Consider the following 25,746-nt stretch of genomic DNA (forward strand, 5'->3'; position numbering starts at 1 on the left):
AATTGAGCTGGATCAACACACAAACAAAATCCACCCATTCCAGACAAAATGGAAAAATTGTTGCAATACGCATTCGTTCACAATATGACTCTAAATTTAAAAATTTTAAGTAGACTAAACGACAATTCTCTTTTAAATTATTGTCGAGCGCGCGACGAAGTTCAAAGTTCGCTCGGCGATGCTAAGTGCGCATTAATATTGTCATTGTGCATTGATGAATATTCGGTTGTGTGTTTATTTTATAATACATCATAAATTTAATTACTTTGTTTCTTATAGTGTATATTTTTTAAATTAAACCTTATGTAGAATAAGAAAATGAATATAAAAGAAAAATGTTACTGCATTTGTATGGAAAAATGTTAACTCGTTTTCTCGGATAAAATATTTAATTCCCAAAAGTTGTGCAGTATTAATCCGAAATAAAACTCATTCATAGTTTCCCATACAAATGCAGTAACATATAAATACCAACATACAGTGATAGTTATGCCGTTGTCTCTCACTGCAATATTAATCCATAAATCTAGGTGGACATTTACTGGACTTGGATCTTTCGCTTCTTTAATTATTTGCCATACATATGGTTCAACGTCTTCCAAAAATAAACAATATTGTAATAAATATGGAGTATACGCGTTTTTTTATAGCGCCACGTTTTAAGGAATTCTTAGATTTTTGTGATTACTTGTCTGATTATTGGAATTCGGTGCAATAGAGATATTCCTTTGCCCGAAATTCGGTGCAGTAGAGATATTCCTTTGCCCGAAATAATGAGCCAGTTACTAGGAGCAAACGTCACGAAGTAAAGTGTTAGTGAGTTTCCATGATGTCATGGTTCACTAGTAATGAATTCAGGTCCAAACCGAATGAGTGTCGATGGTATAATAAAAGTCCCTACTAAAATCTAGTGGTGTACATTGGTGGTCTGACTGCAATAGCAGTATTTACGGTAGGAAACCGGTAAATTACACAATGAAACCAATAAGAAGGGACTCGACAGATACCGTTTATGTAGCCATGGTGGCAAATGTAGTGCAGTTATACTGTCCAAATGTGCCTGGAAACTATGGGTAACGACCTTTGGCTTGTAAAAATATTAATATATACTTGTTAAAACGTCTATTAATTGAGCCTTGCTGGTTTTTGTCATCATGTTATACATGACTTGAATTCAAACTAATGGAGAATTTAATTTTTTCATTCGGGTATTTTCTATGAAGCAAATTTGTAGCTATTGATTATATTATTATAGTACTATATCTTCAATTAAATTCTCAATGTGAAATTTAATTTCTTAAGCTTTAATAATGAATTTCTATTTAAAGTTTTACATGTTTTCGTAAGTAATAATTTTCTAATGCCTGCTTCAGATTTTATCACTTCCTCCATTGTGATAATAGTTTGACTTATGGATTTAGTAATATTTGCACAATTTTAAAAAATTTTGTATTGAATATTGTGATGTTCCATTTATTCCGCTATATATGGATTGCATCCGTTAGTCTCTAGAGACGCTGGAAGTGAGCCCATGAGAGACTTCGTGCTTGGTGGTTGTGCAGCGTCTGCTGTGCCTATGGAGCCCAACACGGGAGTGGCAGTCCTTTTTGCACTTGCTGCACTTGCAGGTTCAATCTGGTGTGGGTTGGAGATGTGTCTTCTTTCTCTGAGATCGCTTTTCATCATTAACAGGCGTAGCTTGTCCTCGCCTGCTTTCAGACCAGTGATCACATCGTGTTGTCAGCTGAACCTGTCTAGAGCAAGTTCTTCCCATGTGTTGACATCGATGTCAAGGACTTTCATGTCGCGCTTGCAGACATCCTTGAAGCGGAGATGTGGCTGTCCGATAGACCTTTTGCCAGAGGTAAGTTTCGAATAAAGAAGGTCTTTGGGGATCCGTCCGTTATCCATCCGACGTACATGGCCCTGCCATCTGATGCGACTCTGGCGGAGGAGTGTGACCATTCTTGGAATCTTGGTTCGTTCAAGCACCTCGATCACTCCAGGTGATGCCGAGTATGCGTCGGAGGCATCGCATGTGAAAGGCGCTCAGTCTTTTCTCTCTTGTGAGGTGTACAGAGCCCAGCTTTCACTGGCATACAGGAGAGTGCTTAGCAAGTAGGCACGGTACACGGAGATCTTAGTGTTCAGGGCCAGCATGCTGTCGTTCCACACTCTCTGCGACAACACGGAGAGAGTTATTCGTGCCTTTCCAATCCGCTTATTGAGCTCAACATCGAGCGATAGATTGTTGGTGATGGTAGAGCCGAGGTACGTGAACTGACTGACTTCACCAAAGTTCGTAGTTGTTGATGATGATGCTTGGGGCCCGCGTCCTGAGCCATCACGTTGGTTTTCTTAAGGATGATGGTCAACCGAACCTCGTCGCATGCTTTAGCAAAGCGGTCCATTAGGTGCTGAGGTGCTGTAGCTCAGCTTCTGTGTGAGTGGCTAGAGCAGCATCGTCTGCAAAGAGCATGTCCCTGATGGTTGCTTCTCGCAATTTGCTCTTTGCCCTCATTCTTTCCAGGTTGAACAGTCTGCCGTCTGATCGCGTGTGCAGGTAGATCCCTTCTGTGGACGTCCCAAATGCGTGCTTGAGCAGGACAGCGAAGTAGATGTCGAAAAGCGTGGGGGCAAGGACGCAGCCCTGTTTCACTCCTCTGCGGAAGTCGAAGGGGTCGGACGTTGAGCCATCGTACTTCATTGTGCCTTTCATGTCATCGTGTAATGACTGGATCATGCTTAGCAGCATTTTAGGGCATCCAATCTTCGCCAGGATTGTGAAGAGTCCGTCTCTGCTGACAAGATCGATCGCCTTGGTGAGGTCTGTAAAGGCCAGGAAGACGGGTAAGTGTTGTTCTCTGCATTTTTCCAGCAGTTGCCTAATGGATACGATCATGTCGATTGTGGACCTCTCTGTGCGGAAACCGCACAGCGACTCTGGATACACTCTGTCAGCAAGCGTCTGCAGTGCGTTTAGGATGACACGTGCGAAGACTTTACCCACAATGCTGAGAAGGGATATGACCCTGTAGTTTTTGCAATCGCTTCTTTCGCCCTTGTTCTTGTACTGGGTTACGATATCGGCGTCTCTCTTGTCCTGGGGCACTGCACCTTCATCTCAGCGCTGGCAGAGGAGGTCGTGCTGGTGTGTAAGCAGCAAGCTGCAGCCACGTTTAATAACTTCTGCTGGGATGCCATCCTTCCCTGGGGCTTTACCTAAGGATAGTTTCTCTAAGGCCTTCGTTAGTTCTGCCACAGTAGGTTTTTCGGCCATGAGAGGGAGGTTTTCAATGGCGTTGAGGGCATTGTTGGTCACGTGGTTTTCTCTGGAGCACCGTTCAGTTTAGTACTCCACCCAACGCTCCATCTGCTTGCCCTTGTCGTGGATGGTATCGCCTATGGCAGACTTCGGTGGTGCTGTCACTTTCTTCGTGGGACCCATTGCTTTCTTTATGCCATCGTACATGCCTTTGATGTTTCCGATATCTGATGCTGACTGGATGATCTGACAGAGCTGAAGCTAGTAATATAAATACTTTATACAGAGATCTAGTTTCCAGTTGTTTGAAACATTGCAGTTTATCGGTATATGGGTGATTTTTTTGTTTTTAAAAATTACTATTTTAAAATCGTACTGTGTGTTTACTGTAGTTTCTATTAGTTCACTCTTAGGTTAGTATGCATATTTGATAATGAAATTATATGTTTAAAGTGTCAAGCTTCGGTCGTTTACCTTGAAAAATCATTTATACGATATGGAATGCTACTGTTTTCGTTGAGTTATCCCACATGAGGCTTCTTTTAGAGAAATGTATTTACTTCAGCATTTCAGCATCTCACCTAGCAAGCATGTAAATATAAATCAGTCCATTTAGTCTCAAAAAGTTTATTTAAGTTGTTTATCATTTGAAGACAGTGTACAAATCATGACAGAACGATGTTTATGCAGGCAAAGTTATTGGAATTGTTGTTTTTTTTTTAAAAAAACATCCTGTTAGCAGGTGTAACGCTGTATGGCAACGATTAAATGTTGAATGCCCAGTCTTGGTAAGTGTCAATTAGCACGTGCGTGGACAATGATTAACTGATGATATTTAATTATTGGATCTCTGGTGACTGGGGACTTTAATTGTATATTTTATGCATTTGCGTTTGTGGCATCGGTATGGTTGCGGCGGCCCTAAATTTGCATAATTCAAGATATGTTTAAAATCAGCAACAACATCAAAAGTAATTCCTAAGCGCTAGAGGATGACTGATTATTTTGTAAAACAGAAGTAAGGTATTGTTCATGTCCCAGGAATCATATTGTCAAAAATATGTATCCTGAGCGTTAGTTTTTGAGAAAAAAAGTATATTTTTTTCGTAGGTGGTGCAAATTAAAATTAGTTGTTTTCTATGGATGAGCTAGAGTACAACACAAGAAAACTAATTTCCTGTACCAATTTTCTAAAGGTAGGTTAGAAGGAATACAATTTCTAGTTAATTTTTCATCCTTAAAAGTGCAGCCGTAAATTATTATGCATGCAACCTTCTCAATGTGTTTTATTTATTGATCTGGCAAAGAAATTTCTTTCTAAAATATAAGGAAGATGAACGAGAGAGAGAGAGAGAGAGAGAGAGAGAGAGAGAGAGAGTGAGTGTAATGCAATAAAAGTCAATGGTGTTGTAGTTGAGAGCAAGTAAAAGGTGGCTTTATGGTGAGAAAAAATGGCACTATGTAATGACGACATAAGAATTAACAATTACGACCGCCATTTGAAGAGATGGCACAACGACTAGTATATATTAAACAATTCTTTGATTTAGCTTTAGATGACAATATGTAACAAGTGGAAAAGTAATGTAAACAAATATCCAAAGGATTCACATGAGAGGATATGACAAAAAGGTGAATGGAAATTAACAAAAAAATATTGATACCTGTTGACTAAATACGCCGTCTTAATGATCAGCAATCACGTCCTAAGTCTAGCCACTATTAACCTATCAACCTACATCCCACCCCTATTGACCAACACATTTTTATCGGTCAACACTCACGCATGCAAACAAATATGTAAGGGTAGGATTAAAATAAGGTGGAAAGGAATGAAGACTAAGACCTACATTTAGACAGACAATCACTTTCTGTTACCATCCACCAAAATGTTTTAATGAAAGGGTATTGTGAGGAAAGTATAAAGATGGTAAATCTTTTTTAATTTACTGTTGCTTGAAAATTTACAGGAGAATGTTGTCCGGGAACTCTAAATGGATACTATTCTAAGTTTCATATGTTTATTATTTCAACTTCTTTGGAATAGATTACGTTCATTCTAAATAATCTTAACCCCGAATAGTTTTTACTTATAATATGTGATTGTTTTTTTCCTTAAGGACAAACACTCTTTCCAAACACACGTATATTTTTAGTTCGGAAACAAGAAGATGTCCCCTCCCCTAATGAAATTGCGACAGGGCAAATATAAAATACCTCGAGTTTTACATCCTGATACATATTCCATTAAAATTATATAAAAGAAACACACAAAAAGAGCAACAAAACACGGCAGTGCATTAAATCATTGAATACTGTTCTTACTGCTTTTCAAAGTGTTACTAAAATAAAATTGAGAGGCCCCTTCAGACTGTGAGTTCAGATTGTGAGAACCCAAGCTGTACCTTGTTTAGCTTATGCCTCAATCCGGCACTGGCGAAAAGCGTTATCATTGTCTCGGACTTCACAAATTTTGGGGTTGCAGATTTTAGTTCCTAGATAACACTGTATCAGATTTTAGCTCCCAGAAAACACAATATTACTTTGAAAGTAAGAAACAAATAATAATTGCAATTAAAAGTTATGCATTTTCTTAAACATTAAATTTTAACAGTAATCCTACCAAATATAATATTATTTATTATTAATTACCAGATTTATCTACCATAATGCGTTTTGGGTACGGTGAGTTTTGGTACGTGTACGGGTTAGGGGGCGCTCACCAATTAATATGTACTTTAGAGAGAGTGACGTATGTAAGGTGAAGTAGTTTGCATTTAAAACATGCACAATGGAGAGAATGTTGGCATGCCTATATGCTACAGTAATGTAATGTGGATGATATTTCTTTGGATATTGTACTTTTGGAAATTTTACATGATTTAAGCACACTGCTTACTAAAATGACTGCTCCCTTGTGTTAAAAAAATCAGCCTGAATTAGTCTAAAGTACACTATACATAGCAGCTATTAAAATAGGGAAAATGAATTTTGCCAGACTAGACAATACCAGCTTCTGAAAGTGCAATGAATGAATTACCAAATATATAAAATGTAAAAAAGTTATCGGCTCTTAGTTCAGGAAGTGAAAATGACCAAGTAGAGCTAGCAGATTTTTGAAAGATGCACATTTGAAGTAAGGCCAAGCTGTATACTCTATAACCCATAGTACACCCATCAATCATACACCAAAATAAAGGGAATTAAAGGTTCTTTTAATTATACCTAAGATATACAAGGTCTTTTTTAAATAGCCAGTATAACCAGTGAGGAAAGCCATGGAAATTCTTTTTCTTTAAAATCCTAACCTATGCAAAATGCGAAACTGTATAGCGCCACCTTACACATTTCACATCGTCCACGCCAATTAATACTATTGTCGCAAATATATAAATACCTTATTATAAAAGATCTTGCTTTTTGTTGTATTTTAAAAAGTCATATTTGTATATTTTTAGTAGATAAGATGAATTTTTGATAAATATTTACCAACTTTCATTTTGCAACGTATTGCATGTTTGTGTTCATGCGCAGTGAGCATCTTCCGTAGTTTGACACGCATGTCAGTTTGACATCTCAAAACTTCTATCTACATGTAGTTTTAATTAAGTTAGTGCCCAAACATTACATTAGCATGTGGTCCTTATTTTCCAGGGATCCAGCAAAAGATTTTAACTATGAAATTTTGGAAAAGGTTCCAGGTTTAGAAGAAAAGTCCATCTGGACTCTGCATAATGGAAAGAAAAAGGTGATGGTGAATGAAAGTCTCGGAATTATTCGGAGTACAGACCATTGGTCAGATCGGATTCAGTGATTATTTTCAAGAGAATTAAAAATTATTCTTTTGCAGTGAAACTAAATATCTTCAATGTAAATTATCAGCTTAAATGATCGTGAGTCTTGTCACCCAGTAAATGTTTAGTAGATTTTCATTTAGTTTTAGTGTAATTTTGGTGGTGATAATTACGTGGGGGCGCGACGTCTTAATGCCAGTACAAATGGTGTTGTGTAGGGTGGTGTCTTTTTCCTGACGAAATCCAATACTGCCAGAAGTAAGTGAATGCATTTTCACGTTACATAAATATCAGCTGGTTAAATTTTTATGGTAGCCGATGAATGTCGAAGCTCCTTGAAGTAGGGTTAGTTTTTATTAATGACACAAATCTGTCCAGTAACTTTCTGTATTACACAGCTGCCATACTATTTTACAAGCCACTATAGCAAGTGTCAGCAGTCTGTGGCACAAAGACTGTAAAGGCCTGCGGTGTGAGTTGTATTGTTTATACTACAAACGATAATGAAATTAAAAGGCCAATTATGATTTGGCATACAGCATTATACAAATGACTGGACCTGACACATCAGAGCTAAAAGTCTGCCAATGCCTGCATTATAGACATCCAGCAGTCATCAGTGATCGGTCTTTATCTTTTGAAAGAAAGAGAATATATATATATATATATATATATATATTTTATACCACCATGTCGGTCAAGTCTGCTTGTTAGGTAATTCTGTGCAATGATACATCATTTCTGTAAATATTGGATCATGCATTATTTTGGGTCAAAATCCATTTTGTATCAAGAAAGAACAATCATACTTTAATTAAGAAAAGTGATATTCATAAAGAATACAAAAACATCCCACATTTCGACTCGAATATGAAAATGTGATTTCTAAATGTCAACATAATAGATCAGGGACAAACAGATCTTTATTTGCTTTGCCGGACTCATCTAGGTCCATTCTCATAAATTGATAGTGGCACATTTGATGCATACAAATCTATCTTGGGGGTCATGGTACCAGGTGAAGTAGGTAACAAAGTTACCTAAAAAATGTAAACTTTGCCTTCTTCTGTACCTTGTTGAGATAGCAAAAACAACTTCACTGTGTGATATTTTAAATGTACACTGAGTACCAGTAGTTTACATCTTTTGGGATGCTCCATTAATCTGTACGGGTTTCATTGTTTCATTCCAGCATTTATATGAAGTACACACACATGCTATATGTGAATGACACGAGGATGTACTGTCACAGTACGTCCTCATGTCCATCACGTATTGGTACTGGTATATTTGTTTATGTTTCCTTTAAAATTGCTTTCTAATGCACTTCCTTTTGTCAGTTTTAAGTGTTGTCATGATATGTTTTGTGTTTCTTTATAAGGCAGTTGTAAATTTGTTGTATGGAATAATAATGATGTTTTCATGTCCATGGGTTGTATGTCCAGAACTGTTTGGATCAATGCCAGTAACCCAGTGGGTTGTGCTGTATGTTGCCATTATATTTTACTACAACAGGGATGAAGCTAGACATGAATTTCAGGGATACAATTTTGATCAGAATAGGGAGAAGTGAGAGGAGCTAAACTTATACTAACAGACTAACAGACGTGGGATGATGAATGATGGATGAAGACTAATTTTTATCTTTCTGGGATTGCTAGAGTAAAGAGTCACCAACTAAACCTCAATATGAATGTGCAAGTTTAAGTTTCAAGACAATCCTCCTGATGGTCTAGAGAAGCAATAACAAGCATCTGTTTAATGGATGGATGACAGACAACATCCCATGGCACTCTCTTGTTTTTTTTTTTTAAAACTTCCATTCAAAATATCTCTTGATGGTTTTAATGTTGCAAAAATGGAATAAAATGAGTTACAGGCATTCCAATACACTAATATCCTACCTGCTGTAAAAGTTTTACTCTTGTATTTCTGTCAGTGGAAGAGAATAGCTTAACTACACATGGGACTATCTTTTTCTGGTATTCGTCTGCCTCTAGCAGTTTTCCAACCTGTAAATAAGACAAAGAAATAGTGTTATAATACTGTATTTTACACACTGTGTGTAGAACCTTTCACAATGATTTGCCTAAATTTGGCACAAAAGTGTACATTCCACTGGAAATAATAATAAACTAAATGTGCATGTATATTAAAAACATCATAAGGTGGACAAGAGAGCTTTCATACAATGATACACATGGCTCCATTTTACCCCTTTTCTTTATTTCTCAACAGGTTATAATGGTGATTATACATATTTTTAAGCAAATGATTATTTCAACTGTAAACAGGAAACTCTATGCTAAAGCAACCAATTTTTTCATATCTTTTTTAATAATTTTAGTTTCATGACAAAAGTTCACAAACAACTTTGAAAGAGAATACAATGACGCCATCCATCACAAATCCAACAATGAATTTAACATTTAGCTTGACACATTATATTTGCAATGAAGAAGTTATCTGATTCACATTTTTACTTTTTTAGATGTACATGATGTAAATAGTGCATAGAGCACATACATTTTCAACACATGACCTTGTCCAATACAAAATCAGTATACTCTAGCATACCAATGTCAGATTTTCACAACGAGGTTTTAAATGAAGTCAACATCACTTGAGCAATAAACATTGATTCCTACATCATTGAAATTCGAGGCAACTATGGTGCAATTAATTATCCTCAAATCAGAGATGACTGTGCCTACTGATAATCCCCAAATCAAAGATGACAGACTAATGATATATGATAATCCCCAAATTCAAAATGACTATTATTTTTGGTATTTTTTATAATCCCCCCATCTGAGATGACTGTGACTTGATATTTGATAATCGCGAAATTAGAAATGATGGTGTCTATTGCTATTTGATAATCTCCAAATCAGAGATGACTGTGCCTATTGACATTTGATAATTACCAAATCAGAGATCATTCTGACTATTGATATTTGATAATCTCCAAATCAGATATGATAGGACTATTGATAGTTGATAATCCCCAAATCAGAGATGAATGTAACTACTGATTTTTAGAGTACTTTCTAAAAAGTTAACAGATTTTACTTCGAAAATTTTACTACTCCACAAGAGAGTAATTTTCGTTCCTTCTAAAAATGTTGCAAATAAACACATTAAAGATAATAAAGTTATCTGAATTGTCACAAATAATGTAATACAAGAAGATTCCAACTGAATCGACAAAGTCGAGAGCATGTATGGTACCTTGCATAACGTGAGAGCACTTTTATAAAGAGGGATTTTCTTAATATAACCACTCACTTTCTAGCTTCATTACAACAGTCCACTGATAGGATTGAAAATTTATGGTTTTATTATCGGTTATTAAATTACACACCTGGACTGTGGAAGAGTTTGTTTGCCTGCACAGTTGGTATCAACATTACATTATTTTTGCATTGGGCTACAACACAATGTCAAAACCAGCCTTGATATCTGGCTACAGTAAGAGAGCATCTCAAAAGTCATAAACTACTGTTACTCATTGTATGTCTAAAGAATCACAGGGCAAAGTTGTTTCCGCTTTCCAAACAGAGCATTAAGGCAATATGTGTATTTATAGGTGACTTAGCCACATTGCCTGGTACCTTGACCACTGTACAATTTATCTAGACTTAAACATTGGTGGGAATAACAATAAACAGAATAACGATAAATACATGGGTCTGCATTGTTGCTGGGTTACTGAGAAATACTATATACATGACTCGTCTTTTTGTGATTATTTGTTTGGTTTCCTATAGGTTAGAACTGTTCCTTTTTAAGCACTCTTAACCCTTCATGATATTGTTTTTTTTTTCTTCTGGTTTATTATAAGTTTCATTGGTTTCAATTTCTTGTTAACTTTTTTTGCAACAATCAGTGCTCATAAAATCCAGTAGCCTGGGACTCCTCTAATTTTAAATTGGGCCTGTAATGGATTGTGAGGTGCCCATTGGGCCTGTCAACAAAAATTTGAATTTGCTTGAGGAAACTGAGATTGTACTGATGAAATGTGTAAATGCATTTTCAAGATGTTGACAAACCAGCCATAACATGATGCAATCTAGATCAGATCACCACTGACCTACATTAAATTGAGATCTGATTTTAAGCCAAGCTTGCTGCGTCATGCAAAAATTACAATTTTGTACTTCCAACCCCCCTGACATGGTCGTTTTTTGAGAAAGCACAATTTTAAATAATCTTACCCCCTACCCCCAAAAATACAAAATAAAAAATCCCAGCACCACTTTCAGTATATGGCTATTACATTTAGCATGTGTAAATGGTAAACAGTCATGATTGAAGCTGATAAAATGCTATTCCTTGGTCAGTTTAAATAGTGGCAATTAAAGGCAAAGAGGTCAGGTATAAAACCACCATTTCACATTAATTGGCTGACAATAGCTAGTGGAATGTCTTTAAAAGCTGCAGTGGATGATCCCATTGTGCTAATTTGCATAGGTAGGATCAGGAACAATCATTATAGCTAAATTAAAGAGATGCTAGATGCGTGTACAAGAACAAAAGTTATTATATATTATTGCCTTGAATCAGAATGTTTAAGCCATATGTATTATATTTTTGACAAGTTTGTGAACAGTGGCAAGGTTTTGTTAGAAGTCGGTTTTGCTGCATAAATAGAATGTAAAGCATGATCATTTCATTTGTTGGAATAGTGTTAAAGTGTAATTCATTTTTGAAGCCAATTAGGTTAGCTATTAGCAGAGTCCAACAAAACTAAATTTCCAAATTCTTGGTTGACAGAGTTTTACTTTGTGAAGCATGCCATCATAGCGATAAACACTAATGACATTTGCATAACTTTCAAACCTCTTTGAATCCTATTGAATTTTTATTCAAATTTTAGCCATTGTGTGAGAATATTAAAAAAGGGGAAATTTTGGGCAAGTGGAAATTGGAGTTGAGGCTTGTAGAATTTCAGTCAGGGCTTGTGAGTTTATTTAAGTCACTAGCCTGGGGACTGCACTGCCTACAAAAAAATTCTGTGAGCACTGAACAATGCATACAAGTTCAGTTAATTTTCTTTCATCTGGCTGTATTATTTGTTTTAGATTACTTTTGATTTTGTTATTTAAGTTTGATCTATTTTTATTTTGTCTGATTCCATTTTTTATTCCAATATCATCTCTTATTTCATTCCCGCACTTGAAACACAACTACAGATAGTAGCTTTTTTCAAGAAAAGCAAAGAAACCGAAACCAGCATGAATCACACGCAAATGTTGATGAAAGTGATTTGATTTTCTTCATTAAAGAAACAGACCTTATTTTAAGCAATGTTTGCATTGTTCTGTAATGATCATATTCCATCCAGCTCAAATGTATGTCAGTGGCTCATGAAAATGCATCCACTTCACTGAACATGGATTAGATTCCATCAAAGTAAGAATAGTCTGTTTCAGGCAGTTAGACTTGAATCTTTGGAGCAGTGTTAATATGGACTGCAAGTTTGCAAGCTATTGAAAATTTGTGTCTGGGAACATGTTAAACAGCACCACTCGTGCTAGTCGTACATTATATGACTGGTTGGATTCCAAGTAAGAACAGTTACATTTTGTTTCTCCCACTTTTACAGTAGGGGGTTTGTCCAACTCTTAGTATCCACTGACCTAGTTGAGAATGTGTTTTGACTATGCTAAGAGGTGAAATCAGGGGTGACGTACCAGGACAGTTGTAGTGTTTTAGGTAAATGAGGACTATTGCAAATAAGCATATGTGATCTGGACCTTTTAGTCCTGTGGTACATTTCCCAGAAAGTATGACATCAACTGGATATTTTTCCCAACAGTTAGACTTTATTGCCCCTGTTAGTGGAACACATTTTTACAGAGTTTGTCAACTACACCAAAATGAGATAGAAATAGTTTGATGTGAAATCAATGCAGAATCTTCATGATGATGTAACCACAAGGATATCTGAATTTTTTAGGGAATACAGATTATAAAAAAATTGTTGACTATGTTTTAAGAAATTTATCTTGTTTTAGCTTTTATTTGATCTACCATTTTACATAAAGTTGAGATCAGTACCATTAATAGTTTATGTTGTTGTTACGTATTTCATGTTTGCATTATGTGTGCCATAATTAAAAAAAAAAAATTGGTGTTAAATCACCATATGGCCATCATTGTGCTGAGGTGACATTGAACACTAATACATTCATATCACACTTATGTATCTCCATACAAACATTATTATGTCCAGTTCCATTCAGTAAAGAGATGTCACATTAAATCTAGTTTGCACCAAGATTTTCTTTTTTAAGGCCAAAAAGAACACTGTATTGAGTCTACCGACTTTCTGTTTTTCATTGCTGACCCTAGCACTTTCAAAAGAAGAAAAAATCCAGAAATTGATTTGTGCATCTAATTGAACTGGTTTAGCCCAGTACTTTTAGTGTTTAGTACAGTAATTATATTTAAGACAAAATAATATATATCATGTTTAAAAACATTTTAAGGCCCAAAAGAAAATTATGTGTGTAACTGGTCTGCCAACTTTCCCAGTTTTTTGTTGCTGACTCTAGTACTTTTTCCCCCTAGGGTAAAAGACAAATTTCAAAAAAAAAAAATCCCGAAATTGATTTGTGCATCTAATTGAGCTGTTTTAACCCAGTACTTAAAGTACTTAGTACATTATGTATAGTACTTATGTATAGTAATCATTTTAGATTCAGAAGGCCAATTAAAGAGTTTTTCATAAAAGCGTGAAAGAAATAGACTATTTACCACATGGGGGTTTAATGTATCATATATGTACATGTATATGGCACTCCCTTTTGCTACATTTAAAACTAATCCCGAGCTTTGTTTTAAAATGGTATCAACTTTTAATATCTTGAATATATTTTTAGAATGTTTCTGAATTTTGGTGTCTTTAATATAATTTCAGGGAACAGGGGAGCAAGTATCAGTATTTTGTTTTGATCTCAAAGGAAGCAGTGAATCACAGGTAACTTTGAATCTTGAGCTTGTTGTGAACTTTCTGGTTCTGCAGGCATATCAGAGCTTCAAATTACTGTGGTGTCTGTGAGTGGTAGGTTCAGGACCTGTCATTCAGAGGAACCAGGTCTGGTATACATGTTAACAAGTATTAGTAAGCAGGCTGTGAGGAACATCAGACTCATACAAAAGCACTGTTACAAAAGTTCTTTGCTTCATGAATTGGGTGAACTTTTAATTGTATGTACCACCATAATGTGGTTGCTTGATCTATCACCAGAATCAGGAAACTTTAAACAGGTCAACAGAATGATTTTATTATCTCCCCATCATATTCAACTCAATTTTTTATCAGTTATTCTTTAATTCATTGACCCCTGGAGGTTTTATTCTTTATTTACCAGAAATGTTAGGAAATTTACATCTCAGTGCCTCCAAAGCACTTGTTTCGAGAGATTTTGTTTTAGATAAATGCTCAGGTGAATAAAAGGTGGTTTCAATTTGTCAATGCAGATCTTGTTGTTGTTGTAGGGTTTTAACAGCATTTTTCAGCACACGATAGGCTATACATGGCAGCCAGTATTAGTGGTGGAGGAAGAACTTGGAAAGAACCACTGACCCACGAGAAGCTACTGGCAAGCTTTCTCACATACCCACATTGGCTGCAGTGGAGATCTAGAAGGGTGATAATAGTACTTAATTTTTTTAAATAGATTGGATCCCCTTGTTTTCATGTCCTGCATTCTTTTTACTCCAGGTCTCAAACTTATCCTGCCTTTTACCTTTTTCAGACAGGTCTGCTCTATATCTGATAAACAATTGGACAGATTTGGACACAAATACCAGTTCCAAAATGTTTGGCCTTTTAAAACAATTAGGTTTCAAAACTTAAGTTTTTTTCCCACAGTTTATTTAAATGCTGGTTGAAAGTCCACATTATTTAGTATCATTTTAGAACTACATCTTTTGTGTATTTTAATTAATATTGACTTTATAGAGCTCTTAAGTTTTGTACAACCTCATAACGTGCAATGATTAACAATGGGGATAATGAATTAAATGTTCGCCGTATTTTGCATCCTTTCTTGTCTTATGTTGGAGGGATATTTTTCTTCATTTTTGCATCTTTGGCATTTTGAATCACAAAACTCATGACTCGTCTTATTATCAGTACATTGGAAGAGAACCATGTGTAAAAATGTACTTCTCACACAATATGCACTTATTTTTTGCATAAGGTATTTCGGTCTGACTGAGTAAGGCTTAAGGTGGAAGACTAGAATGTTCCATGTAATAAGACAAAAGTCTCTTTGAAAAAGATGAAACTTTTGGAGTTGTGTTTTTTATGTTATAGGTGTTGTCTAATGTTGTAAAGTGCTTAGAGCTTCTAAAGATTAGCTGCTATACAAGTCCTCATTAATATTATTATTATTATTATATATGTTGTGTTTTCTAATGGGATTTGACTGGTACATGAATTTTCTAACATATAATCTAATCCTCGAATTCATGGATTTTTCATAGACATGTACATTATTCAAGACATTGTGGAGTTTACTAAACAAATGTAAGTTCAAGATACAAGTGCATTTCATGCTACTTGATTTCATTTATTCAAACTTTCCATTTTTTTTTTCTCTTAGTGTAAATCGTAGTCACTGACAACAGGTCACTTAAAAATTTCACTTGACTGCCTAATTTCAATGTATTTTCATTACCCGTCCACTTATCTAAACATCCTCTTATGTCAGACAATATTACCCTGGTTCTGAGGATGTTGAAATAAATGGATAGAACTGTATTATGAAAATGGCGACATTTTTTAAAATTTGGCAACAAAATATTGAAGTTGGCGATATTTTGGTGATGACTTTTTTTTAAAGCCAGTGCCAACCCTGCTTGAGTTGTCTACCATTTACAATTACCACACTTTGTAGATACACTTAGGATAAGGAAAACCCTTGATTTTGGAGTATGGTTGCTGAATGAAGAAAAGTGGTTTCCTCACAATAACTTGAATTCTGCACCATCTCTAGCTACCAAAAACTTTGTGGACTTCTTGCACTTTGGGCAAGGAAGAAGCCTATCAGTCTTTGGGTCAATAGGTCAAAGTTCAAAATCAGTGTGACAGAAAAGAGTGGTTTCTGCAAAATTAAATTGCTTCTTTATCTAGACCAGACTTTCTGGCTGGTTTGAAGTGGGGGGGAGGGGAGGTAAGGAAAAAATACTTAGGTCAAAGTCACTGAATGAAAGAAGAAAATAGCTTTCTACATCACAAGCCTGGGCCAAACATTTTTCATTGCATGTGGTTGGGGCAGTGAAGAAGCCTCTCAATTTCAGGTTAGACTGTCAAGGTCACTGTGACTGATAGAAAAAGGGTGGCCAAATGGTCTAAAGCACTTACCATTATGGATCACTGCCATCTCACCTCTGTCTGTGTGGGTTTGAGTCTCAGGTTTGTCCTATGTGGGTATGTGAGAAAGCTTGCCAGTAGCTTCTTGTGGGTTGGTGGTTCTTTCCGGGATTTTCCCAGGTTTTCCTCCACCATTAATACTGGCTGCCATGTATAGCCTATCTTGACAGAAAAAAATGGTTTATGCACAAAATTTTCAGTTATGTTGACCATATACCTTCTCCGAAGTATGTGGATGACTTTAACATTGGTTAAGAAAAAAGCCTTTTGATTTTAGCCTCAAAAGGTGACATGTCAAGGTGGCTGATGGAGGAAAAAAATATAGTTTTTGCTTGATAACTTTGGTTTTAGACTACACTCTGTAACCATGGTTTATGGTAGATTTACTCTTAAGGCTTGGAGGAGGCCTGTTTTTGTAGTCTAAAGGTCCAAGATTAGACTTATTGTGGCTGAAAGAACAGCATTGGTTGTAGAGTAAATTACATGACCAATAAAGAAACCTAGAGATTCAGTAGTCTTAAAGGAGACTAGAAATCAAAATTTTCCTTCTACGTATGTAATTCTCTACAGATTTTAATTCGACTGACATGTTTATAAATTAAATATCGTAAGCGGGTAGTGATTTTATTGCATGGAAGATACCACGATTCCGTAAATTGCCGAGTTTTTCCGAGTTTTAATGAGACGACAGATCACGTGGTACCGTGACGCAATACTAGCCAGTCCTCGAATACAAACATCAACATTGGCGAGCGAGGCAGACGGAAGGAGACCACATTTGGGTTGCACATTCAAAACTTGAATCTGCAGTCTGATATAATAGTTTATGTACTGTACTGGTCAGTGTTAAAAGAATTTTTTTAGGCACAGGCCCCGGGCAGGTGACTTAAATAAACTCAAGCCCTGACTGAAATTCCACAAGCCCGGACAGTTCATACCTGTCAACTCTCAAGCCGGGAGAAAAACCTCCTGATTTTGGGGGTATTTCCTCATCTACATCGCGATCTCGTAATATCTCTAAATTTTTCGCAGCAAAGTCCCGATAATTACATTATGTCTGTCAATTTTAATTTGTCAGAAGAAGAAAAAACCAACCCCAAACCGTTTATAAATAGGTATAACGTATGCAATCCACAGTCTAAGCTGCCACACTGCAGACATCGTAGTGATATGACTGAAAAATTGTTAAAGCTACGTAAAAAATTCAAATCACACGCACACACGTCTAAATCCGGCACTGGACGAAATAATTAATATCACACAACATTTTTTTTCTTTTTTTTTTTTTTCTTCTTCAGTAAATAGAACGTGAAAATTAAACATTATTCAAGTAAATTCAGATGTTTTTAAACAACTACAACAGTACTATAGTATAACAAAATTAAAAGAATACAATTGTCACCAATTAGCTTAAATGAATGATCACTGTGAACTTTTCTCTGCAAACAAAAATCGCATCTCCATTTCCGCCAAAGAAACTCGGCCAGTTAACACCTGACATTCCTCGACCGTATATGTAAAGTTTAATTACCATAATTAAATTAAAAGGAATAAAACAAAATATACCATGCAGTATATGTGGCCCTAAAGAACTAATTCTGAATAAATATTTTGTTCAGCAAACAGTGTTACATGCATTAAGACTTAAACCTGAAGTCCATGGCATCGTAAGTAACAACAAAATAGGCATCGTTTATTTTGGCAATCAATTGCTGGTGCTTACACACACACACACACACACACACACACACACACTGTCGAACAGGGTTTCTTTGAAGTATGTCCGAAGGGCAGTCCTTTTCACAAGATCAATGCAAGGATGGAATATGTTCATCAGTCACATCGGCTTTATTGTGATGTGATTTTGATTTTTAACGTAGCTTTAACAATTTTTCAGTCATATCGCTACGATGTCTGCAATGTGGCAGTTTATAGTGATGTCTAGCACTGGGGCATCATGCCGCAGACATGTAGCATGATGTCCCACCCAGTCACATTATCCTGACACCAGGCCGACCAGTCCTAACACTAACCTCTTAATGCTGAACGCCAAGCGAGGCAGCTGTTAGTACCATTTTAAAAGTCTTTCGTATGACTCGGCCGGGGATCGAACCCACGACCTCCCGCATCCGAGGCGGACGCTCTAACCACTAGGCCACCGGAACGGTCACATCGGCTTTATTGTTTGCGTACTTAAATCAAAACTTTAGCTATTTTGCAATTTAGCCAGAGCTGACCAGAATATGCAAAATGGGCTTGTCCTGGGGGAATAATAAGGCGTATCACATGGAGAAAAGGTACGTCCCATGGGCGCTCGCACATTGGGGCAAGGGGTTGGGTCAATAGTCCCCCCCCCCAGTTTCTATTGTCAGCCATTTAATGTGAAACTTTGACCTCTTTTCTTTTAATCGCTGTTATTTAAACTGCCCAAGGAATAATTTTATATCAGTTCCAATCATTACAGATTACCGTTTATACATACTACATGTATACAATGATTTTTTTTTAAATTTGTAATTTTTATAAGATTACTGAAAATTGTGTTTTCTCGAAACATGACAGGTTTAGAATATTATTTTTGGCAAAGCCTCCATTTGATTAAAATCAAATCTAAATTTCACCTTGGACAGTAGTGATTTGATTTAGATTGTGCCGTGTTAAGGCATGCATCTCAACATCTTGAAAATACATTTACTAATTTCACCAGCGCGATCAAAGTTTCCTCAGGCAAATAATTTTTGTTTCGACAAGCCTGACGGGCACCTCATTTTGAATACAGGATGGGCCGGAACTAAAACCAGAGGGACCCAGGGTGTCGGGCTATCCGATTTATTTTTAGCACTGCTGGTGTAGATAAAAGATCTGTGAATTGATTGTTGCATTTTGTGGTCACTTACTCGGCCTTCTGCCTATTTTCGTAACTCGCACGTTCAACACTTTTCCCAGGATTTAAAATATTCAACGTTATGTCTGGAACAGAGCCAACTTTTTGTCTAAGCCTAGCATTTGCGTATCCTTGAGCTGCCATTTTTTCAGAATCCCTCTCATAACAGTTCTTTGAGAAATGTAACGAGCACATAGGGCTGTATGGTGTTGCTTTGAAATCGACTCGTCTGTAATAATGTATCCATTCTTTCAGTATGCCTTTATCTTTCGGAAAAGAAAAAAAAATGTTGTCCACTGGCTTTTCTTAATGTTTTATTACACCCGTAAGCAACGCAAAACGGTATTGTCTTTTACTCTGGCAACTCCCACTTGGGCTGCTGGAGTCGCTACTATGACGTCACATCCCGAAAGTAACCGAATAGGCGCGGAAATTTTGCATACCAGGTCACAGAAATTCAGCTCCTAGAAGATAGGCCAATATTTTAATATTGGCATTTCGGTCGCAGATGATACTTCAGAATAAGGTTTACTGCTATAGTACCTTTATTATTATCCAATATTTCCATTGGTTTCTGGTCTCCTTTAAGGTCAGAGGTCATTGTTACAGTTATAGCAAGTCTGCACATTGAGAGTAGTTGAAAATAATACAGACAGGAGCTGATAGTGGACTGCCTAAAATGCACACCAGTTTTTTAGCTTACCTGCTGGATGCAAGGTCAAGTGGGGTTATGACCTTCGCCTCTCACTGGTCATCATAAAATAAAGATCTATAAGCTTTGTACAAAATAATACTTATCCACCATCGAATATGGCCACCATTATTAAAAAGGGAAAATCTTTTAAACACCTTAGAAACCTCTAAAAAATATTAACAAATTTGAAAGAAAGAACCCTGTCATGAAAGTTTTCTAAACTTGTACAAATGTGGCCACCTTTACCAGAAATTCTGAGATGTAATCTCATGTAGAAAAATTGGTTGATACAATGGGGCAGAAGGAGTTTAATTGTGTGTTATATCAAATATGAAATGCATAGAAAGGGATCATCTATACTCAGATGACCTCAAGGACTTGGTTATTCAAATGATTATGTTGAAGACATAACCAATTCTAGTTGGAACTATTTATCGTCCACCAGATTCTACTGTATGACAAAATTAAACTAGTCTATGAATGCAGTGAGGATAAAAAAACAATTATGAAGTGAAACTTCAGCTATAAATACTGTTTAAAGTGATAGAATAAAAGATTGATGCAAAAAGGCATTGTGAATTATTTTTACTAAGGTACTTGATTAACACACCTACTAGCACTACAGGAACCTCTAAGACATCTTTATGTTTAGACCACTTACGGACTTCAGATCTAGGTAAGATTATACATAATGAAGTTCCATGTATTGGTTTTACTAATCATTATTCTGTATCAATTATAAGAAAATGTACCCACCAGTCTGAAGGTTACACTAGTGCAAAAATTTTTAGATATCATGAGAATTGTGAACTATTCTGCAAGGATCTTAATGAGGTTCCATTGTTTTTTATAAATGGGTTTGATTCTTGAATAGGTTCCATTGTCTTAGATAAATAGGTTTGATTCTTGATTAGGTTCCATTGTCTGATAAGTGGGTTTGATTCTTGATTGCCTTTGATAAATGAGTTTGATTCTTGAATAGGTTCCATTGTCTTAGATGATTAGGTTCCATTGTCTGATAAGTGGGTTTGATTCTTGATTGCCTTTGATAAATGAGTTTGATTATTGATGAGGTTCCATTGTCTTTTTGATATTGTCACTAATATTAGGGTTTGTGTTATGTGAAAAGCAGGAGAGCTTTCTTGGTAGTGTTGAGGAGCATTATTCACTCTACTCAAATATTTACAACATATTGTGTATGGAACATCACCATTTATGGCACATGACATCATATTTCAAAATGGTGGAACCTGTAAACATATTAGTATTTGAGAAAGGTAACTGTCATGAAGTCTGGGACAAAAATTGATTAGTTCACTCAGAAAACATCCGGAAATCTTTGTTTTGCTTGGAAGCAATTTAAAGAGCATGACAGTGCAAAAGAGTGAACACACTCCTCAAAACATAAGGTCTGTAATATGATTGACACTTGGGATGAATTACTTAGCAAGCCTTGAATAAGCATGTACCAGTCAAAGAAAAGAGAACAAAACATAAAATACTCAGAATGGTGGAATGAGGATATGAATACTGCAGTCAAAATGATCGGATGAATACACCTCTTTACATAATATGGAGGAACACTAACTGGTTTTATTCAGAAAGCGAGGAAAAGTGTTCATAAAATAATCTCATTTGCCCCGATGTGTACAATGTATACAGACCATATCCATAAAACTGTTGACACTATCATGAACTATGCTATTGACACTATCATGAACTATGCTGTTGACACTATCATGAACTATGCTATTGACACTATCATGAACTATGCTATCAAAACATTGCTCTTTTCTGGACCAGTTTAAGTCATATCTATCAAAAACAAGGCAAGATATGACAACTCAAATTGTAGGCCAGTTTCTGTTCTTTCTTTAGTCAGAATTACTCAGATCACATGTCCATACATTTTTTCATTAATTTATCAGCAAGTAATTTGTTATCCAAAAATCAGTTAGAAAATTAGAAAATTCCACTCCTATCAAATGGCTTTACCAAATATTGGACTCTTGGTTTTGTGAAGTACAGGTAAATAAGAGGAATTTTATTAGTGTATTAGTGTTAAGTTTTGGGGCCCGGAGTTGTCTAAAGTGCTCTCCATTATGAATCACTGCCATCTCACCTATCTGCATGGGTTCAAGTCTAGGATTTGGCCAATGTGAGTATGTGAGAAAGCCTGCCAGTAGGTTCTCGTGGGTTGTGGTTCTTCCCATGGTTTTCCCGGGTTCTTCTTCTACCATTAATACTGGCCGCCATGCATAGCCTATCATGTGCTAAAAAATGGCATTAAACCCCACAATAACAACAACAAGTGTTAAGTTTTAGGAAAGCATTTAATCTGTTTAATCACAATATTCAACTTAAAAAATTAGGAACTTATGGATGTTCATAATTAATGCATCTGTTTTTTAAAAGGTAAGCTCAAACCATTTTGTTTTAATGGCATTTTTAATACATACATGTAACATGTTACTAATGAAGTTCATTAGGACTGCTTATTCTTTATAGCTAATTTTGCTTTTTGATTATTCTTTTTGCTGTTATCAATGACATTCCCTTGGTATCTGATCATTCTCATACATGTGAGTATGCAGATGACACTTCTGCTCAAGCAGAAAGCACATGTATTCATAAGATTGTGAGTAAGCTAAATTTTAACATAGAAAACTTTTCAGCTGAGGATACAAATAATGCCATGTGCCAAAATACTAAAAATCCAAGGTTTTACTAATTATTGTTATTTCTAAATTAAATAAGTTGTGCTGGTATGCCATTATGCATGGATGAAGATAGAAAAATTGTTTTCATAACATGCACATAAAATAGCATTGGTAGAATTTCAACAGAAAATGTCCTGCTCACGCATTTATGGCAGATGTCAGTCAGGTGAACAATCTTAGGATCACTTGGGTGTCTTGTACTCCACAACATATCCTTTATACCCTTTTATGGTTACTTTTTAGTGGGAAATTTTCTTTGTGGTGTTATACTATTTTTGCTGTGAATAGATGTACAATTTTAAAACGTCTAAGAAAAGTCCAAGTACAAAAACATGATTTACTGAACAGATTATGAATCTTAATTTGACATTGCGTGAAAACATTTTGCCAGGAGAAAAAAATAGGTCTGTAAATATATCCGATTTTTGCAATTATATACATTTAATTAATACATAATTTTAGTCAACATAAAAATATAGTAATCCATACTTTTAAAAATATTATTAGTCTTCTGGGGAATTTTAGAAAATGTTTTGATTACATTTATAATAGTCCAGAAAAGGTACTAGGATAGGGATGAACTATAAATTTGATAAGTGTACAATCAAAGCTTAATTTATAATTGGTGGGAAAAGCATTGATTTTTGTACTCTCTACACAGGGTAAACACAGTAGTTACATTCCTTCCTTCCTGAGTCTTTGGTGGCCATGTGGTCTGAGGTGCTCACCGTTACAGACCACTGGCATCTCCCCTTTGTCCATATGGGATTGAGTCTTAGCTCTTCTGACAACATGGGAGAAAGTTTGCCATTGGCTTCCTGTGGGTTGGTGGTTTTACCTTGTGTTTATCCAGGTTATTCCTGCACCAAATATACTGGCTGCCATGTATAGCCTATTATGTGCTGAAAAAGTTAAACTGATAACAACCAACCCACATCACCCACGTCCTGGAACATTTGTTGGAACACTGTGTATTCTTGTATTTAAGTCGGATCAAAAGCAAGTTGCATAGACCCAGATATGCTATCACATTATGGCAGATCTGAGTCTATGTGGTTTGTTATGAGTAATCAATAGAACAAACAACACAGACCCTAATCTACCAGCACATTATAGGATATCAGATAAGTGGTTTATGTTGTTGCATCTTGACCAGACTTGGACATGAGTGTAGATGGGTGTCATACATTGAAACATTTTAGAAAATAGTGACTGGGCTTTTAATTTATTCAGTGTTACAGCATAATTGTCTGGGCAAGTAGCCAATGCATGTGTCACTTTTGCACTGAAACTAAAACTTATGATGGCTGTTGTTGTATATTTTGACTGTAAAAAAAACAAACCGATGTGAACTTTTGTTCTTTACATTCCAGGCCCAGCTTGCCAGAGCATCGTACAAGAGAATCAAGACCCTTCGTCACCCAAATATTTTGAAATTTCTCGATGGAGTTGAGGTAACATTATTAAAATCAGACAATTTTCAAACTTGGATTTTACAAACATTCTCAAATTTTAAAAAGCTCTTTCTGGAAGACATAATGTGACCCATTGACTGTGATTTACTTGTCTCAGTGCAAATTCTAACATAGATTTTGTGATGATTGGTTAGCTAACATTATTGTTAACATCATTGTTGTTCTGTGTTTATGTTGAAGTATATTGTATAGGTATAGAAGTAGCCAAAATTTATATTGTGTTAAATCATGTAATTTGCATCACTGGAAAATATAGCTAGGTCATTATGACATAAATCCCTATAATAAACAAGAGATTCAAAAACCAAGTAGAGGATAAGAAAATTACAAATTACAATCTGATAGCAAGATGCCCTTTAGAGGTTTCATAACTTTTGTACACATTTCAGACAGACAAAGTAATCTACTTCGCATCAGAGCCAGTAGTCCCTTTGGAGACATACCTACACAATAATGACGCTAGCAGTCAGCAAAACCAGCTAGCCATATCCTGGGGACTTCATCAGCTTGTTGTAAGTACCAGTGTTGCTACACTTCATGGCCATGAAGAGCTACACAGAATATAATCTTGGATTTGCTAATTTCTCAATGAGTTCCCCCGAAATAAGACAAATGCATGAGCGATTGTGCTTTAAGTTGTGAACCCTAACCATATATAACTCTATTTGTTTTAATTGATGCATGATGGTTCATTCTTTTAACATTCCTGATCTTAACCCAAATGTTCAAGAAAGTATTAAACTCTGTCTTCATATAGGGCTAGCGAACCAGTTTAGTATTTTTTTGTTGTTGTTCTCAATTAATATTCTGTGTTCAGAACCTGACTGGTACTGTGACCATTGATTATTAAATATATTTATGATAGGTTATCCAGTCATCACTGTTGCACACATGACAAATAGACAGCTCATTAAAAATCTGTTGGGACCAAGAAAATTGCATTAAGAAGGTTGAGAACTTTTTTTTGTCAAGGTTAAATTCATTGCTAATCCTCGCACAAGGTTATATCCATGAACAGAGGATCTTATATAAAATTAAATTTGACGGATACACTGTGTCAAGCTCCCTTGCATTTATTAAAGGCTGTGAATCAATCTCTCGCTACTTATCTCTGAATCCCCCTTATTTAGAAAATCCCCTCTAGATCTGACAAAGAGTGGTGGATGAGTAGCAGATCCCCCACCCATTTTTGTACTTGAATATGACCTGAATGCTTTTACCATATTTATCTGTTTACTTCAGAATATGTTTCTGTCATAGTTACACTCTCTGTTGGTATGATGGGTTTTTTTGTTGCATTTTTGTCTGATTTTTGCTTTAAATTTTACCCACCCACCCCAAACTGTCCACCAAATATAGTTAAATTCAATGAAATGATTGGAAACTATGAAAATTGAAAATGCTAAAGAGATCAAGACATGCATTGCAAAATGTAACCCCAAAAAAGTGACTAAGTCCAGAGGATTATTTTTCATCGTGCAGATAGGATTCGACTTATATTCCCATGACATATAAAGTATCTTCAG

General features: G+C 35.9%; 1 protein-coding gene across 2 annotated transcripts in view; it reads left to right on the forward strand.

Annotated features, from left to right (window-relative positions):
- The first annotated feature begins 6,810 nt into the window (after positions 1-6,810).
- The window catches only part of LOC149804925 (N-terminal kinase-like protein), a 75,252-nt gene continuing 56,316 nt past the window's right edge, over positions 6,811-25,746 (forward strand). For both annotated transcript variants that reach the window (XM_089945942.1, XM_089945943.1), the window contains exons 1-4: positions 6,811-7,013; positions 13,985-14,044; positions 24,119-24,199; positions 24,610-24,732. In XM_089945942.1, coding sequence (XP_089802068.1) covers positions 6,900-7,013; positions 13,985-14,044; positions 24,119-24,199; positions 24,610-24,732 — 378 coding nt within the window. In that variant the 5' untranslated portion in view covers positions 6,811-6,899. The remainder of the gene's footprint in view (positions 7,014-13,984; positions 14,045-24,118; positions 24,200-24,609; positions 24,733-25,746) is intronic.

This window comes from Sinohyriopsis cumingii, chromosome 2 (genome assembly GCF_028554795.1).
Source record: "Sinohyriopsis cumingii isolate HCF-2022 chromosome 2, ASM2855479v2, whole genome shotgun sequence".
In the NCBI taxonomy this organism is placed as follows: Eukaryota; Metazoa; Mollusca; class Bivalvia; order Unionida; family Unionidae; genus Sinohyriopsis; species Sinohyriopsis cumingii.